Genomic DNA, 19,700 nt, shown 5'->3' with positions numbered 1-19,700 from the left:
TTAAAACAATAATTTTTACAATTTACAAGAAACGATGTGAGATATTGTCCTTTTTTGTGTATCTAGCACCACCAGCACCAGGTTCATCAGTGAATCCCACTTCTGTAACCAGCCCCAGTGCCCAAAATGTACCAGGTGTTGCTGCTGGAGCAGTGGCTTCTGCCCTGGGTGCCAGTGTTACTGCAACAACGCCAACACAACCAGAACTGCCAGTATTTACATGCCCACGTCGCCCGAATTTGGGTCGTGAGGGGCGGCCCATTGTGTTGCGGGCGAATCATTTTCAGGTGACCATGCCTCGTGGATACGTCCACCATTACGATATCAATATACAACCAGATAAATGCCCACGTAAAGTTAACCGCGAAATCATAGAAACTATGGTTCACGCATATAGTAAGATTTTTGGCGTGTTAAAGCCGGTTTTCGATGGTCGTAATAATTTGTACACACGAGATCCACTGCCTATTGGCAATGATCGACTAGAATTGGAAGTCACTTTGCCTGGAGAGGGTAAAGATCGAATATTTCGAGTGACAATCAAATGGATGGCACAGGTTTCGTTGTTTAATTTGGAGGAAGCTCTAGAGGGAAGAACTCGTCAGATTCCGTATGATGCAATTTTGGCCCTTGATGTCGTTATGCGGCACCTACCCAGTATGACATATACGCCCGTTGGAAGGAGTTTCTTCAGTTCACCAGATGGTTATTATCATCCTCTGGGAGGCGGTCGTGAAGTTTGGTTTGGTTTTCATCAGAGTGTGCGTCCATCGCAGTGGAAGATGATGTTGAATATTGATGGTGAGTGAAATTAAAGAACCTATTATAACTTCAAAGGAACTATATAACCCTCTATTTTTGTTGTTAGTGTCTGCAACTGCATTCTACAAAGCACAACCAGTAATTGATTTCATGTGTGAAGTGCTCGACATCAGAGATATTAATGAGCAGCGCAAACCACTCACTGATTCGCAGCGTGTCAAGTTTACAAAGGAAATCAAAGGGCTCAAGATCGAAATTACTCATTGTGGCCAAATGAGGCGCAAATATCGTGTTTGCAATGTCACTCGAAGACCAGCTCAAATGCAATCGTGAGTTTTCATTTAATATGTCCCTCGAAGGATCATTTTTCTAATAGATCTATTTTTGTATTATTTTAGTTTTCCACTTCAACTTGAAAATGGTCAAACTGTGGAATGTACTGTCGCCAAATACTTCTTAGACAAGTATCGCATGAAGCTTCGCTATCCACACTTGCCATGTTTGCAAGTGGGTCAAGAGCACAAACACACTTACCTACCGTTGGAGGTATGCAACATTGTTGCTGGCCAGCGGTGTATTAAGAAATTAACTGATATGCAAACATCGACAATGATTAAAGCCACCGCTCGTTCGGCACCAGATCGTGAACGAGAGATTAATAACTTAGTTAAGCGTGCTGATTTTAATAATGATTCTTATGTGCAAGAGTTTGGCCTGACCATATCAAATTCAATGATGGAAGTTCGTGGACGTGTTCTTCCACCACCAAAACTTCAATATGGTGGCCGAGTTTCCAGTATGAGTGGACAAGTATGTTTTTTGCAAATCTCCTATGTCTAAATTGTTAACTAACATTGAATTTGTTTGCCTTTTTTTTAGCAACTTTTCCCTCCTCAAAACAAGGTAAGCTTAGCATCGCCCAATCAAGGTGTTTGGGATATGCGTGGCAAGCAATTCTTTACAGGAGTGGAAATACGCGTGTGGGCGATTGCTTGCTTTGCCCCACAGAGGACAGTGCGAGAAGATGCCTTGCGCAACTTCACGCAGCAGCTACAGAAGATCTCAAATGACGCGGGTATGCCAATCATTGGCCAGCCATGCTTTTGCAAATATGCCACAGGGCCTGATCAGGTCGAGCCAATGTTTAAGTATTTAAAAAATTCATTTAATAATCTGCAACTAGTTGTTGTTGTGTTGCCAGGAAAGACACCAGTATATGGTAAGTTGTTGGATTCTTAGATAATTTGTTTACATATTTTTTCTTAACCAACTGTTTTACAGCTGAAGTTAAACGTGTTGGTGATACAGTGCTTGGCATGGCAACGCAGTGTGTACAGGCAAAGAATGTAAACAAAACTTCACCACAAACGCTCTCCAATTTATGTCTGAAAATCAATGTCAAACTCGGTGGTATTAATTCGATTCTAGTTCCATCGATTAGACCGAAAGTTTTCAATGAGCCTGTTATATTTTTGGGTGCTGATGTAACACACCCACCAGCCGGTGATAATAAGAAGCCATCCATTGCAGCTGTAGTAGGTTCCATGGATGCCCATCCGTCTCGATATGCAGCTACAGTTCGGGTGCAACAGCATCGTCAAGAAATTATACAAGAACTCAGCAGTATGGTTCGTGAGCTATTGATAATGTTTTACAAATCCACCGGCGGCTATAAGCCCCATCGTATTATTTTATACCGTGATGGTGTATCGGAGGGACAATTTCCACATGTGCTGCAACATGAATTGACTGCTATCCGTGAGGCTTGCATAAAATTGGAAGCCGAATATAGGCCCGGTATCACATTTATTGTTGTCCAAAAGAGACATCACACACGATTGTTTTGTGCCGAAAAGAAGGAACAAAGTGGGAAGTCAGGAAACATTCCAGCCGGTACAACGGTTGATGTTGGTATCACACACCCAACAGAGTTTGATTTCTATTTGTGTAGCCATCAAGGAATTCAGGTGAGTTATTCAAAAAAAAAACATTCAATTTTTTCTAATAATAGCGACTAAATAATATACAAAATAAAGTTATATTCATAGTTTATCTACGTAACTTATAAAGGGTGAAAGCTAAAAAAAAGTTTAAAAAAACACATACAATGCAGAAAAATTCATGAAATCTTTATTTGAATCGATAGTACGGTCCATATAATTCAATGTTTGAAGATTATTTCATGCACCTTGACTGCGCCTCAAATGATCCATCCGCGTAGTCCAATTTTGGCATACTCTTTCCAACATAAAGGCAGGTATCTGACGAATAATAGCTTGCCTGTTTAGACATTAGCTTAAACATAGCCCCACAACAAAATATTCTAAAAGCGTTCAATCGCACGATCTAGGCTCTTAATTGACCGGTCCCGATCGTAAAATAAAATGTTCACCAAACTCGCCTCTCAATAAGTCCATTGTTGCGCGTGCTGTGTGGCATGTGGTACCGTCTTGTTACACTTCAGAATTTTCAGAAAGTAGTAAGCTTATAGCAAGCTAAGCAAGCTCATAAGAGCATGTGTTAGTTGGTAGTAAAAAAATTAATACAATTATTGCCTAACGATGCATATTCAAGATGAGGAACATGGAAATTGTACAAAGAAAGAGTAACAATGGTAACTCCTTTGCCCAGCGTTTTATAAAACCAAATATAAAACTTGCCTTATTGACAATAAATCAATGTGATGTGTAAACTCTAAGTTGGAACAGAAATTAACACCTAAATCTTTAAATGTGGCAACAGAGTTTTTGCTGTGATATACAATAGTCAAATACGCTACTGATTAGTTTTTAAGCTAAAGTTATCATCTGGCATTTTAAAGGGTTGAGTGAAAAAATATGAAACTATCGATGTCGGCTTGTAAAACCACATGTCATGCAAGTCAAGCTCTTGCATTTTGGGCAAAAAAAAGTTGGATATCATCTTACGGTACCGCTTTTTTTTTGTTTTATAATTCATTTTTTATTAATTCATTCTTAAACCTATCTTAAAGCTAGACAAAAATTCATAAAACTAGCCTAATTATCCATAACTTACAACTAACGTAATGGTCCCATACGGACACTCTAAGTTAAACTAACGGTACCGCTCACCATTATAGTAACGTTACGGTTTGTATCATCTTTGAAGAAGTACGGTCCAATGCTGCCACCAGCCCATAAACCGCATCAATTTGTGACTTTATCTAGATGGATGCTTCTGGCAGTTATTAACTCCAAAATCGACAATTCTGCTTATTTACGTACTCTGCAAAAAGGTTATCAAGGATAAAGAGATGAGCTTCCGGTGTTTTAAAGCCTATGCAAAATCGGAAAAAGTGTAAGCAAGCCAGGAAGGCCTGCAACGTCTATATTCCAAGAACCAAATTTTTACATGACCAAAAATTACGGCGAAAAATACTGCAATGTTTACCTCTACCTTCTACCTTACCAGATAGTGTAATGACTCCCTCAGTTCTTCAACGCGTAAATGATTTTATGGGACCAATTTTTTTTCGTACTCGAACTGTGGCGAGAGTTCTTAAAGATCTCAACATTCATAAATCCGCTGGCTCAGATGGTATCCCCACTATTATTCTGAAGAGGTGTTCTTCCACGCTAGCAAAACCACTGCGCAAGCTTTTCCATCTCTCCTATTCTTCTGGACTCGTTCCGAGTAGTTGGAAAACTGCATTTCTTCTCCGATAAATTACAAGGGCATGGAAATGCTGAAAAAATCGTGTGGAATTTAATGCTTCGAAAAGACAATGCTGTCTTCTATTGTTAAAGCGAGATAAACCCTTTTTGTCACTATCTATGAGTGGCACTTGCATCAACGAAACGGAAAATCTTGACATCCTCGTAATGTGCATCAGCAACCATCTTTTGTGGAGCGATCACATACGCGATGTTGCAAAAAATGCCGCAAGATGTCTAGGTTTTTTGAGACGTCAAGAAATGTTTCTCTCCGTATGATCTGGCTACAATCTACAAAACCTATATACGTTCGAAACTTGAATATAACTCTCATCTCTGGGCTGGTGCTCCAGTAACTTATTCAAGCCTCTTGAACAGTATTCAAATTGGAGCATTTAAAATGATTGGTGACATTAACATCATCAACTCGTTTACGTCATTTGAACATCAACGCTAGGTTTCTTGCCTCACGCTTTTTTACCGTTATTTTAACGGACTATTCTCTAGTAAAATAGCCAGTTGCATTCCTCCCCTTAACCATTTAACCGTAATACCCGCGCTTTTAGGAATGCCCATCAGTTTACCCTTGAGCCCAACTTTGACCGTACTATGAAGTACAGAGATTCATTTTTTAGCCGTACTAAGCGAATGTGGAACGCCTTTCAATGCTCAGAAACTTAAAATCAATGTACACCGACACCTATCCAACCCTTCCCTCTTTTCCTAATGCTCACACTCTTTGGCATATTAAAGGTATACAAAACCTTTTTAGTGCTTGCGAATTATGCAAAAAAAATATGTAGCCAAAAATGAGCTCACTCACTTTCTTAACAGAGCACGTATTTTGATAATAAATTTCAATAATTTGCAAGCGTTGTTCGTTTGGTTAAATTATAGACCAAACTGGAGATGTTTGACAGTGAAACAAAACACGAAACGTGGATCAGCTGTGTAAACCATTGCTATTAAAAAGATAACAGCTAAAAATCACCTTTTATAATCCTAATCAGGGTTAAGTTCGATTCTTCTTTATTCGAAGCATTGCGGCTTTTGTCAAAACTTGTTTAATATCACTACCTTGATTTCTTGTGAATATTATTCGCCATTCTTCTCAAAAGATTGAAAAGTTACATAAAATAAATTATTTACTAATAGAATCATACAAAGTTAAATCTGTATAAAAAAGAGTTTTTGTTGCGTTAAACTAACGGATTCATAATAAATTTAGGGAACAAGTCGGCCCTCGCACTATCACGTCCTTTGGGATGACAATCATTTTGATTCAGATGAGCTCCAATGTCTGACGTACCAACTGTGTCACACCTATGTCAGATGCACACGTTCCGTATCAATTCCAGCACCAGCTTACTATGCACATTTGGTGGCGTTTAGAGCAAGGTAAGGTTTATCTAAACTTTTTAACTTAAGTTTCTCTAATTTTGTTGTGTTGTTTCTATAATTAGATATCATTTGGTTGAGAAAGAACACGATTCTGGCGAAGGATCACACCAAAGTGGATGCTCAGAAGATCGTACACCTGGAGCGATGGCGAGAGCGATTACAGTTCATGCTGACACCAAAAAAGTTATGTACTTTGCTTAAGTACCTTAAAAAAAATACAATTACAAAAAAGCAAAACACATCAATGCGGAGTATAAAAATTGTAAAAACAAAAACAAACATAACAAACAAACTGAAAGTGAAACAAGTTTATACATCAAATCTTCTGAATTAGTTATTAACTATCTTAGAATGAATCAACGATATACTTTTTGGCACAATCAGTTAGTCGTATATTTCATACCGGGAGCAATATAGCAGAGGGGGAGATTAATTGTAATTTATATAAAAAAAAAAAACATAATAGCTTTAAGTCGCTTCATAAATAATAATTAACGCGGCACCGAATAATTGTTTATATCATAATTATTAATTTTTTGTTTTAAATTTTACTTAACGATTCTAAAGAAAAAAGCAAATTTAAAAACAACTGCTTCCAAGTTTATGTAAGGAATCCAAATCAAAACAAAACATACAAACATTTTATGCATCTTACTAGTTTAGTACCTGTCGGTCGGATTGTTTTATAAAACATGAGTATACTTTCCTTTTAAACTTTTTGTTTTAAGTATTTTCTTTTTAATATAAATCTACCAAAGCAACAAGTCTCTTAAAACAAAACAGAACATGATTGGAAACAAACAAAATTCTTTAGTGCCACATTTGCAAAATGGTTTTCTTAAAAAATAAGTAACGAGCATTTACTAAGTAAGAATGAATATAAGAAGAAGAAAAGAGTAAAAAAACATTTTAAAGTAGAACAAAAAGAAAACAACTATCTATAAATTCTACACTTGAATATTAATTGAGTAGTCTTAAGTAAAAGAATAATATAAAAAAGGAGACAATTATTGTACCCTTATATTTTTCTTCTTATTTTTTATTGTGTATTAAACGACAGCGCCCTAAAATAAAGGCGGCAGCGCTACAATAAGAAGAAGAATATCATATAATCTTGTTTTATATGATATCGTCTTTTATTTCAATGCAAGGGATTTACAAAAACAAATTAAACTTATCAAATCATTATTTATATTGTAATAAATTTTATACATATTTATGTATGTATCCATATATATTTATATATTTGAGGCGTATTTTTTAATAGTTACATTTTTTGCTTAGTTCTGTAGGAATTATAATTGTTTATAATATTATTTTTTTTTTAATTTAATATAGTGAATAAAGTAAAACTATTTTTGGCAATTATTTTCAAAAAAAAAAAATCATCAATCCTTTAATTTTAAAAATAACTAACGCATTGGGTGTTCTTCTTGTGCACTGTCATTTGGGTGAAATAAAGGGATGTTAACAATCGTTGTTTTTTTATCCAATAGTTAATATTTTAAATAAAGTTTGATCGAAAATACATTTTTGGTAATGTTTTTTTTTCATTAAGAGTCTGATGAATTTGTTTGGACTGAAAAATAAATCTTCTGGAAACATTTACACACACAAAATACTCGTCGTGTATAGATCGTGTTTTATCTCAATTTCATTTTAGAATTTACTCACTAATATATTTGACTCAAAGTTAAGTTAGACTCAATTTATTAATTACAATTTTATGAACAAATTAGAGTAAAACTTTCATTTGCTGGTAGTAAATTGGGTTCTTTTCTTTTATATTTCATTCAATGTATGCCACAAAATAGTTTCAATTTAATGTTTTTGATTTCAATATGAGTGATCCCAGAACACAAACATTTTAGTTCTCCGAATCATTAACTGTTAACGAGACTAAAACACACAGAAGGAATGTATTTTCATCAAATTTTATATATATAATTTGTCTTCACAGTTAGCTGCATCTTAGAAAAAATACGTTTTCAATAAACAAATTTACATAGCGCTGGTCTCAATTTTGAGATCCTTTATTATTATAATTGTTCTCATTGTTTATATATTTAACGATTCAAGCATATTTACATCAACTTTTTAAAGCTCAGATAATAACAAATATTGAAAAATGTTCGTATTCCCCTTCAAAATGATAAGAAACAAAATAAAACGAAATAATCCTGTATATAATTTTATACAAAATAAAATAAATACTTTTAAGTGCTAAATGTACAAGTGAAACCGTGTCGACAAATAACACACAAATAATAAATACTTTCAGAACTAAAATGAATCTAACAACATTAAATTATAACCACCAATTGTTGAGCATATCGCGAACAATACGAATATTTTATTTAATATTTAAAAAAGAGTGTAAATAAAGAAATAAAACTCTTTCATCAATTTTAACTTACATCTCAAATCAGTTTAGAGTATTTGATTTTTTTTTTAAATATGAATACAAACAAATCCCTTCTAAATCTGAATAAAATCTTGGAAAACAAAATTATTCTAATATGACTGCTTTAGAAGAGTAAAAATAAAAAACATTTTACCGACAAAAGAGAAAAAAACGACACCACTTACAAAATATCGAGGAAAAAATAGGTTTAGCAAAATTAATTTTAAGTAAAACAAAAAAAACAAACAAAACGTATTCAAAACCACTACAACAAAAAACAAAACTTAACAATGAACTTAAATTCTTAAACACAAAAATGTCCGATTATTATACAATTTAAAGCTCAAAGTTAGTATATTTTTTTTAGTTTTAATTAAATTAAATAAAGAATTCATGATGCAACTAGGTGATTAAATAAAATTTTAAAAGAAACAAATCTATGCCTCATAAGTAAGCTTAATTGAAAACACACAGATCATATTTAGAATATAAGTAAGACTTGTGTAGTTGAATATTGAATATTATAATCACAATATCAAAAATATATTTTTATTTTAATTTTCAAACAGATTGTAATATATATTTTTAAAAGAAAAGAACTTCGTAGCTATTTTAAAGCTGAACTGAAATGAACAAAACAACCCAATCCGAAAATGCACTCCAGTTCTTTATTAATCTTTTATTAAAACTAACAAAAATTGTATAAACAAAAATCATTTATCCAATAATCCTAGGAAGATATATTCTAGTACATAAATAAATCAATATTGTAGACTATTTTTCATTCAACATTTTTTAATTGTCAAATTGAACAAAACAAGCCAGCAATACAATTAGAGAGAAAATTGTGATTTTAAAGGGTTTCTCATACATTTATCAAGAAAAACAAAATGCAAGGTATAATTTTTAATTTCTTCTAAAAGAAAAATACAAACAAAAATATTCTTTATACATAAAATACATTAATTAATATGGATATAAGTTTAATTTTAATTTGTTGTTATTATTTTAGAAATTATATTTTTTTTACTTTTAGTTCTTTGTGGAAGAAGCAGAATATTTGGAATTGATTTTGCAAATTAAAGTCTCAGCATTGTGAGATTGACATTTTAATATACAATGGGCGCAATCACAACGCTAGTGCCTACGTAGTCAAAATTCAACTAGGTTTGTGAATCCAAAATTGCACTACAAAGCTAGTCAATCCGGAACCGTCATAGTAATGAGTGTTTTCAGAACTTTAAATAACTTTTTTTCTTTTTAAATTCAGTAAAACCAAATAGAAGATATACTCGTATATACTTTATTTTGCTTTTGAAGAATTTTAACTGGAGTGTCTTTGTTTGCTCTATTGCTAGAACGTACAGACAGCTTCTCTTGAGCTTCAATTATTGCGCCTGGTTCCAAATTTTCTTCAAGGCAAGAAGCCATAGACACGTCTTTTGATGTAGAAGCCGCCACCGTTTCAGACTCCTCTACTTGGATTATGGATTATGTCAAATACCCTGGCACTTATGCCTTCAACGGACTGCTTAAGTGAAGTGATCCTGACAATAGCTTCCTCGAACTCGGTTAGGGCTACAAGATTGTTGTCATTGAATCCCGACTGTTTTCTTTTTACTTTATTTTCCACCAGTTTCTTTTTTGTTTTGGATTTAAAATCAGCCCAAACCTTGACACCAAACATGTGTTACTATACACTTTTTTTGTTAAAATATAATTTATAGACCTTTTTCCAAGTCGCACCGTCTTTAGAAGGAGGTCCGTAGCTATTCAGCTTCTCCGCAGCATCTCTCCAAAAGCGATCGATGTCAACCCGGTTTGTTGAAAATCTCTTGGCTATCTCAGGATTTTCTTTCATCAATTTGATGAGAATCTCCTTCTGCTCCCGGTTGGTCCAATTAGAAGCTTAAAAAAAAAAAACAATTCATAAAAGATTTTTATTTTATCTATTTTTCAACACAAATATCAAAGCTTACATGTTTTGAGGATCTATTCGCCAGAAAAAATTTAACGCTAATGAAATGACATTTGTTTCGAATGATTAGAAAGTCAAAGTTTGCTTAGTTTTCGAATTAAAATGAACTTTCGAATCGTTAGAAAGTGAAAATACGTATCATACGAATTCGAATAACTTTCGAACGAAAGAGAATGTCAAAATAATGCTGAATATGATTTATTTATATTTGTATTTAAATACCGAAAGATTCATTTCATTTTGAAATCTTGTGTCCTTACCGAGCAGATGATTGTGAAACGTCCAAACCAGTGTGTACTAACTTTGTAGCCGAAAATCTTACACTACGTCGTAGTTGGATTTAGCCAATCAGAATCCCTTTACTACGTAGCCACTAGCTTTGTAAATGCGACCAATTGAATAATTGGGCAGGTCCAGGCCACATAAGGGACTTGAAAGAAGTGCAAGTCAAGCCAAGAAAAATGTCCCTAACTATCAAGTCAAGTGAAGTTATGTCGGAATGATAATCGATCATGATTTTTTTTCAATTAACTGAAAGTTGTACTTTATTTTTCACACAACTTCATTTAATGCTTTCTGTAAAAGGGTTCGTTATCAATTTGGAAAAAAAATAAGTAATATTTCTTTATAATACAAAATAGAAATCGTGATGGTCTTGAAGCTTGCCTGAGGAGTGTTTTGTAGTTTTTGTACTATAAACTAAAAGTAGATGTTTGCGAAGTAAAGTTCTGAATTTGAAATTCATGACAATGACTATCAGTTGCCTTAGTCACATTTTACGTTCAAAGAATAAAGCTGACTGCAAATGAAGTCCCTTATGTTGCCTGATCCTTTCCATTCTTTTTTGGGAATTAATATAACTCATTAAAGTCGGCGTTTAGAGAAGTTTTCAAACGGGTAAGTGGGGTTATCTTACTTACTTACTTAAGGTGGCGCTACAGTCCGGGGCGGACCTGGGCCTCAACCAACAAGCGTCTCCAGGCAGCTCGGTCCCTAGCTAGCTGTCTCCAGTTTCACACGCCAAGTTGGTTGAGGTCCTCTCCCACCTGGGTGCGCCACCTGAGTCGCGGTCTTCCTCTACTGCGCCGTCCTTCGGGGATGGATTCGAAGACCTTCCGGGCTGGAGCGTTGATGTCCATCCGCTCTACATGACCTAGCCATCTAAGCCTCCACTGACATCACGCTTTGATCTTCCAATTATGTCAATATCTTCTGCGTATCCGAGTAATTGGATGGACCTTTGGAAGATTGTGCCTCTAGTGTTGACGGTTGAATTTTGCACAATTCTTTCCAGAACGATGTTGAAGAAGTCGCATGACAGTGCATCGTATTGTCTAAAACCTTTTTTGACATCAAATGAATTGGTAAGATCTTTTCCGACCTTGATAGAGCAGCGTGCATTCTCCATCGTCATTCTGCACAAACGGATAAGTTTGGCAGGGATGCCAAAACTAGACACTGCTCGGTAGAGCTCTTCCCTATGGATGCTGTCATACGCGGCTTTAAAATCGATAAAGAGATGGTGGGTATCGATTTGAAGCTTCTGGGTTTTTTCCAAGATGGGGTTATCAAGATGGTTTAAATAAAGCATTGCTTGTTCTATATCGCAAAGACTAATGTAAATCCATCAATACTTATCATCATTAATAATTGTCTTACCTTATTATGTATTCGATTAACTTTTTAAATGAAGTATAAACCAAATTTTGCATTATCACATTTTAGCGACATTTATGTTTACAGAAACTAATGTCCAATTTTTACACATATTCAAATCTATTTGTTGCAAGAGTAAGTGTACTTTACCTTTAAAATAATGGCTTTAAATTTGTTTCTCTTCATGCAATCAATTTGAATATATGAAACTGACTTCTTATTCACCCATAGAGGATATTCTAAATACAAATGTACAAACTTGACGTTGGTAAAAGTATTTTGATATGAAGTAGTATAATTTTTCACAATGCAGCTTCTCCACTAATGGTAATTCAAAAAAAAGATTTTTTGTGTTTTTAGAGATTCAAATGCTTATTGAGAAATTTTAGAGCTTAACTCAGTTCCGGCCTCGTTTAAACAAATGAATTAAGAGATCGAACTTGATACAAATTAAAATATCTGTCGATTTGTAGAACCTGACTAAATTGCATAAACAATTGAAATCAGCTAAGAATTCCCACGTTATAGTTAAGTTTCGATGGCGTTTGCTGCCCTATGCTCCAGAAGGAGCCGGACAACATATATATAATATATTCGATGGCGTTTTATGACATTTCGTTTTTATTTTTCAACGATTCTCGTTATGGCTGCTTTTGAGGGTGGTATTGCGTTCGTCTTGAAACATTTATCTTTTTGTTGCACAAATAAAAAGTTTGTGTTTGCTTTTGCAACTGGTGGATGGATTCATAATCAGTCTAATGGTACTTTCCTAATAGTTCAGTCGGTAAGAAAATACATTTCGGATTAGATTTTTCTGTTACAGAGGGTAAAATATTCTGGCAACTCCTAAATGGGACATCTTACTTGGCATTTCTTCTTCCAGTTAAGGGAATGTTTGGAATTATGACACTGATTTTTAAATTCCCAATTAACAAATCAAAATGTGATATTCGACATGTTGAGGCACTATGTACTGACTAATCTGTCTTTATCGCCGAAAAATGCCAGATTGATTTGCGCATTAAAAATAAAGACACAAACTTTAAAATGCTCTATTGCAAAATTTTTTAATTACTTTTATTAAAAACGTATCTTAAATAGAAACTTGTTTCATTTATTCTTTTTCCGTGAAGTTAAATGCTTTTATTACTTGTACAGAATAAAAAATGCTTAAATACTAAAAGAATGTGAATTTAAAAAGTTGTCGCTGTTTTAAATGTTCTTCCAAAACTAACCAGCTTTTTCAAGGCGTGTCACTTGATTCCATTATGTCCACTTACCACTAAACTGTATTGGCTCTTTTCGAATGTTTCTCACAGTCTGTGTTTTTCAAAAACATTTTCAGTATCTTCTTCCACGTTTTTTAATTACAAATTTGTTGGTTATAATTTAAATTTTTTGACGTCAGTTTTATTCATATAGAAAAAAAAAGAAAACAAATTAAAAACTAAAACTTGCTTAAATATTAAAAATCTTTATATTGTGTATGTAGGCTGTAATATTAAACGATATTCAAACATATCCTCAAAACAAGAGGACTTAAATAATAATAACAAAAATAAAAATACAGATTAAAAGCCGGGAATTTATATTTAATAATGAGTATTTATATATATTTATATATTAACTTAAAGGGCGATTTGTTTTTTATTTTATAAAAGTAAACAAAAAAAAAAACTACATTATGTATAACCATTTTTTTCTTTAAAAATTAGGTCAATACAATAACTTAGTTTTTAGTAAATAATGGGAAATAAATTTAAATAAAATAAAATAAAAGAAAAACTTGTGACAGAATAAAAATTAATCCTTGTAATAATTGTCAAATCACCACTTTTACAATAATCGTAAATACTTCTATTGATAAATTTAAACATAAAGTAATACAAATCTAAAAAACAAAAATAGACTCAATTGTTAATACAAATTGAACCACACTTCAAAAACCACAATCACAACAAAAGAAGAAAACAAATCGAAAAATACACCTCTCATTTATATAGTTTTTAACTTATATAAAATGTGTAATTGAAATAATTCCGAATGAATTTTAATAAATGTGAAACATTTTTTGGAACAAGAATAAAAACATTGTTTTATTTTTAAAGTATTTCAACATCGGACTGTGTGAATGAAATGCGGAAATCTGTTTAAATACTAGTTGTTAATAGCTTTGGATACTTTGCCTTTTGATTTCACTGAGCCATTTCTGCCGTGTAAGGAAAAGGAGTAATGGGTGGCAATTGGTGTTAACCGAAGATAAAACAGGTGTCAAGACCAATCATCTCAGCCTTACAGACGCTATGCCCAGTCGTTAAAGATTCAATCAAGACCACCCATTTGGGAAATATAAAAAACGAAGGTTCTACCGAGATTTGAACTCGGATCGCTGGATTCAAAGTCCAGAGTGCTAACCATTACACCATAGAACCGCATATCTTTCCACTGCCAAAGTAACAACTTCAAAATAAATTTATCTGTAGTGAACTTTACAACTACGTCTGTTTTTAGTGCCTTTTAACCAGAACCTCTGAATCTATTGTTATAAATAAAACCAACTGTGGACACTCATAGTGGAATTGCAGTCAATGCTGAGGATATGAATGGACCACTTCTATAGACTGTATAACGGTAACGACGAACCGAATTCCGCTGTCAGGCAGGATGACCCATTCAACATAGACTACGAAAAACAACAGTCCCGTCCTCCCGACTTAGACGAAGTAAAGATTGCCATATCTAAGCTGTAGTCTAACAAAACCACGTGAGCAGATGGCTTGAATGCCAAACTCTTCAAAGCAGCTGGAGATAATTTGGTTAGGAGCATGCACACAGCTTATCTGTAAGATATGGTCGGAAGAAAGCATGCCCGATGCATGGAACCTCAATATTGTTTGCCCGATTCTGAAAAAATGAGACCCTCTTAACTGCACCAACTGCATAATAGTCTCAGTCGTAATATGTGAACGTCTAAAGTCCATCGTCAACAACCTGATAAGTCCTTATCAGTGTGGTTTTAGACCAGGAAAGTCCACAGTCGATCAAATTTTCACATTACGCCAGATCCTAAAAAAACCCAAGAACATCAAATCGACACCCACCATCTCTTCATCGATTTCAAGGCCGCATCTACAGGACGACACCTCCATAGTCATCCCTTTTGTGTTGGATGACTATGGAGATATCGTGCTTCTCAGTAAAGGCTGTAAACAACTTAATAGAACCTTTCGATGTCAACAATTTTTTCTTTTACATAGTATTTGTTGACCACACTGATATTTGGCAGCACCTTATTAGAATTAAAACGTAATTACTTTTACAGTATTTGGCAGCACCAAATAATAATTAAAAAGTAATTACGTTATCAACATTTGGCAGCACCAAAAAGCATTCACCGACCGATGGCAGTTCAAAAAAACCGACATTATTGCATTCGAAAGTCAAGTGGTAGTAAATTTAGAAGTGTACTAATTATATTGTTAAATAAAGTGGATTTTTTGTATTTTAAATATTGTTGTTTAAATTCATATTCAAGAACACAACAGTATTTGAAAGAATCCAATTACTAACATATACTGATGACATTGACATAATCGGAAGAACTTTTCGCTGAGATCAAATGAAGAATTACTTTTGCTAAAAAAGCAATTGAGAGTAGCAAAGCCTTCTCTCGGGCAACCAAAGTGCCGCCATATAAGACACTCATCATCTCCGTGCGGCTATCAAGTGCAGAAGCATGTTCTTCGCGTACGGTCCCGTATGTCTTACGTTAAATAAATAAGTTAAGCAAGCTTTAGTTTAGATTTTTGTACGGCAATCAACGCGAACAGATTGGAAGATTATGAATCGGCTTTTTAAAAAAAGGAAATCTTTTTTAACTTAAATAAAAAACTTTTTATTTAATAGCTAGACGTTATAGCATACATACATTCATAGAAGGTTAGTGGAGCTGTGCGAGCTATACAGCGACGTAGACTTAGCCAGAAGGCTAAAAATCTTACGACTGAGATGGCTTCGTTATTCAACTGGGATGCACAGCTCTGCCACAAGTTGTATTACGTTTGTTTGACATCGGAGGTTTTTCAATGGCCCTTGGCCAGATCGGGATGCGAGCACTTACAGTCGACCAAAATCTTAAATTGCTTTTGTTTTGTATCCCTTTAATTTAATTTATTTGCTTAAAATGTTGTTTTAAATAAGATTTTCAAAAAAAATGATATTGGTCGTATTCACAAAGCTAGTGGCTACGTAGTCAAGGGATTCTGATTGGCTAAATCTAACTACAAGGGTAGTTCAAATTTCCAATCCGACGTAAGTGTAAAATTTTCGGCTACAAAGTTAGTGCACATTGGTTTTGACGTTTCACAATCAGCTGCCCAAAATGAAATGAATCTTTCGGTATTTAAATACAAATATAAATCAATCATATTATATCTTCTATTTCGTTTTATTAAATTTAAAAAGAAAAAAAAACTATTTAAAGGAACTTTTCAGAACGAAAACACAAATGTCTTATTTTATATATTTGTATTTGTCATTAATATGACAGTACCGGACTGACTAGTTTGTAGTGCAATTTCGCATTCACAAAGCTAGATGAATTTTGACTACGTAGTCACTAGCTTTGTAAATGCACCCATTTTAAGATGCACACATTCAATTTCGATATCACATGAGATGTTAGACAAAAATATTGCGTTTTAGAAAGCTTTTGACATTAGAAAACGATCTGGCAGGTAGGAAAATTTCGCTTTCCAAATTGTCATTTTGAAGTTATTAAATTTCGTTCCGCTTTCGAAATAGATAGTGCAAAATATTCGTTATCGGAAATATTGATTTTCAAAAGGAATAGTACAGAATACAGAATAGTGCCCCTGTTTTTCCGCCAACCTTCGCCACCTATAAAAATGTCAATTGCATCAATTCAATCGATCGATGGACTCTTTCCTCGGTAATATGTCTCTGCCAACAGATTCAAACCGCAAAAAATAATGTAATGTAATGTTGTCTGAACCTGTCAAATGTTAGATTATTAAATAACTCAGTAGTCTTTCGGTAAAAAATGTTTAAGAAATGTGTTTTCTCATATTTACCTTATACCTGTATTGTTCTAGAAATTCCAAAGACAATTATTCGTCCAAAAAACGTTACAAAGTGACATACAGTTTTTAGGACTAAGATCTCAGATTTCTTTAATCTCAGAAATATAAACAATATTTAACACTTTTGCTGTTAAAATCTAAAACAATAATTATAGTTTTATGATTCGATTTCTCAACAATTCCTTACTGCATAATTTAAAAAGGATGAAAAGGAAAACAAATCTTATTTGCTTGTTATGTGAGAACGAATAGTTAACTGTGTTTATATTTCACTCTCCTGCTCTGTCAATCCGTCTGAAAAAATTTTAAGAAATATAAACTAGCCAATTTGGCGTTTATTCTTTGCTCTGAGAAAATCTGAACGATCAGAGTCCTCTGATCTAAAACCAAATCTAATGAATGACTGCGTTCAATCTTGTGTTAGATAATGCTATCCTGAATAGGTGGTTTTTTAAATACCTAATTTAACGAGCTGGGAAAAAATTAAAACAATTTTTGAGGTCCAAAATTATTGTAAAAATTTACAAATTTGAAATCAATTTTCAAATTCAGCCATATTTTGAATCAGCTGTTCTAACACAACCAGAAATTGTAGGATACCTTGGGATTCAGTTTTTGGCATCCCAGCTGTTTTGGATCAGCTGTTCTTTAACAAGAGAAATACTAACAAAAAGGTAGCCGGATACCCTATTGGTCTGAGACTGAACGCAGCCATTATAATTATCCTCGGTTGCCATCTTGCTTTGCCTACAAGCCAATGTGAACAGTTTATTCAATGTGTGCATGAAGTTTGCGGGAAAAACTCATTAGTTGATTCATTGTATGCGTGAAAACAAACACAAATTTGTTGTTGGAATTCACATCACAATGTAAACAAATTGGTGTGGAGGGTGACACGCATGTACGAAAGATTTATATCTTCATAGTTGTATTCAATTAAAACACAAACATAATTTCGGCGTAGCCATTGTTTTCAAACTGTTTTAGCAGCTGACTTGAAGTACAAAAACTTTGCAGGTCTGGGTCTCTTTCCAAACAAACACAACCGATCTGTTCGAAATTGAGGTTTTTTTAACCAGAGTAAGTAAACAAATAAATACAATTTTGTTTTTTGATGGGGTTGAAAAACTTATACAATGTGCCCTCAGATACACAGTCGAACAAACTAATTAATTAATACACAAGACATTTATAGAATCCAGCAAAATCTTTGAGTTTGGTGTAAGAAAACTAATTTATATATACATATTTCTTTCTAAGATAGCCCACATTAATTTCTGGGGGAGGTGGACAACATTGAATAGCAAAACGCCAGCATACATTGGTACCAATTGTTCTTTTTTGCATAGTTATAAAGTGCTTATTATACTTTTCTTAAACATCCCCTCTCACCTAGGTTCTATGGTGTAATGGTTAGCACTCTGGACTCTGAATCCAGCGATCCGAGTTCAAATCTCGGTAGAACCTTCAAAGTTTATTTTTCTATCATCAACTACAGTAGTTTAGCAAAGTCATGTTCTTTTTTTAGAAAACTTCAATGAATTCATAAGTTTAATTTTATCACAAGAAACGATACATATTGATAGATGTTCCGAACACATGGAAAAGATATAAAAAGGAATAGAAGAGGTACCAAGCTTCGGGGACAATGCAAATTATTTGGGATCTATTGAAGAATCCCGTGAATGTTCCTTTATAGCCAATAACGAAGTAAAAAGGAAACGGTAGTCAGTATTATTTAAATGGGGAAAGCTAATAGCAATAGTGTGGATTAAGAAGTGTTGCCTAAACAACGTTGGAGAAATTAATTTGCTTCCAGTTATAGAAGTCAACTGCATAAATTTACTTTTGAGGTCCGAAGTACCTATTAGGTATGAGTTTAAACAGAATCGAAAACATCATAAAGGACGCATATCAAGTAACCAACTTTCATTATGGTCAATCCTTCGGGAAAACATGGTTTAATAAAGATTTTTTAATATATGTAAATGAATAAAATAAGTACACTACTGGCCAAAAGATCCGAGTTCACTCCCATTTCAAAAAGGGAAACCTAAGTCTAGCATCAAAAAAATTATCGAAGTATGATTCATCGCTCCCTAAAACTCTGCTTAAATATTTGTACGTCCAGTGAGCTTTTCGGCCCACTTTAATCGTTTTACCTTATTTTGTGGTCCAAGAAGGGGTTTCCGAACTGCAACTTGTCCAAATATAGTCCAGTTTAGGCGTACTCAATAACAGCGGTTTTGTTGTATTTATTTCGGTGATTTTTTTCCTGTTTCCTTATAATTAGCAGATTTTATCCTTTAGGTGTAGATCTAAGTCGTCCTGAGTGTCGTTTATCCTCAAAGAGTCCGGTTTGAGCGTGCGCTCGTTGGCACGATGAAACAAGTCTTTTAATATCTTTAACTGCAAAGCAACTTTCCTCTGTGATTTGCCTTCTTTAATATGATAGCAGCACGTTTTTCAATTGTGGTTTCCGCAACTTTTTCCACATTGAACTAGTTGTTTACTCAATAGATAAAGAATCTTAAATAAAGGGTTATGATTAATACGTGACTTTTGTATTAAAAACTTCCAAATTCAGGTATAAAATTTGTTGGTTTTAAAAACCATTCAACAACCCTTCTGAGAAACTCAAGTACTTTTCAATATTTCCTATAATCGGTTTTTCCACATTTACAAACAAAAGGAAATTTTTTCAATACAATAAATAGATCTGA

At 33.7% G+C, this 19,700-nt stretch overlaps 1 protein-coding gene and 2 non-coding genes across 7 annotated transcripts in view; 2 read left to right on the top strand and 1 right to left on the bottom strand.

Moving 5' to 3' along the window:
- Positions 1-6,744, top strand: part of LOC129938639 (protein argonaute-2) — a 66,441-nt gene extending 59,697 nt beyond the window's left edge. For all 5 annotated transcript variants that reach the window (XM_056046307.1, XM_056046310.1, XM_056046306.1 and 2 more), the window contains 7 exons: positions 67-801; positions 869-1,091; positions 1,161-1,572; positions 1,642-1,981; positions 2,044-2,729; positions 5,665-5,834; positions 5,900-6,744. In XM_056046307.1, the coding sequence (XP_055902282.1) occupies positions 67-801; positions 869-1,091; positions 1,161-1,572; positions 1,642-1,981; positions 2,044-2,729; positions 5,665-5,834; positions 5,900-6,038 (2,705 nt within the window). In that variant the 3' untranslated portion in view covers positions 6,039-6,744. The remainder of the gene's footprint in view (positions 1-66; positions 802-868; positions 1,092-1,160; positions 1,573-1,641; positions 1,982-2,043; positions 2,730-5,664; positions 5,835-5,899) is intronic.
- A 7,491-nt stretch (positions 6,745-14,235) lies between these two features.
- On the bottom strand, positions 14,236-14,307 carry Trnaq-uug (transfer RNA glutamine (anticodon UUG)). The gene has a single exon. It is a non-coding gene; the product is annotated as a tRNA-Gln (tRNA).
- Positions 14,308-18,372: 4,065 nt separating this feature from the next.
- Trnaq-cug (transfer RNA glutamine (anticodon CUG)) lies at positions 18,373-18,444 on the top strand. Its single transcript has one exon. It is a non-coding gene; the product is annotated as a tRNA-Gln (tRNA).
- Positions 18,445-19,700: the final 1,256 nt, after the last annotated feature.

The sequence above is a fragment of the Eupeodes corollae genome, chromosome 1 (assembly GCF_945859685.1).
Source record: "Eupeodes corollae chromosome 1, idEupCoro1.1, whole genome shotgun sequence".
NCBI lineage: Eukaryota > Metazoa > Arthropoda > Insecta > Diptera > Syrphidae > Eupeodes > Eupeodes corollae.
This window is presented reverse-complemented; position numbering and strand designations above follow the sequence as displayed.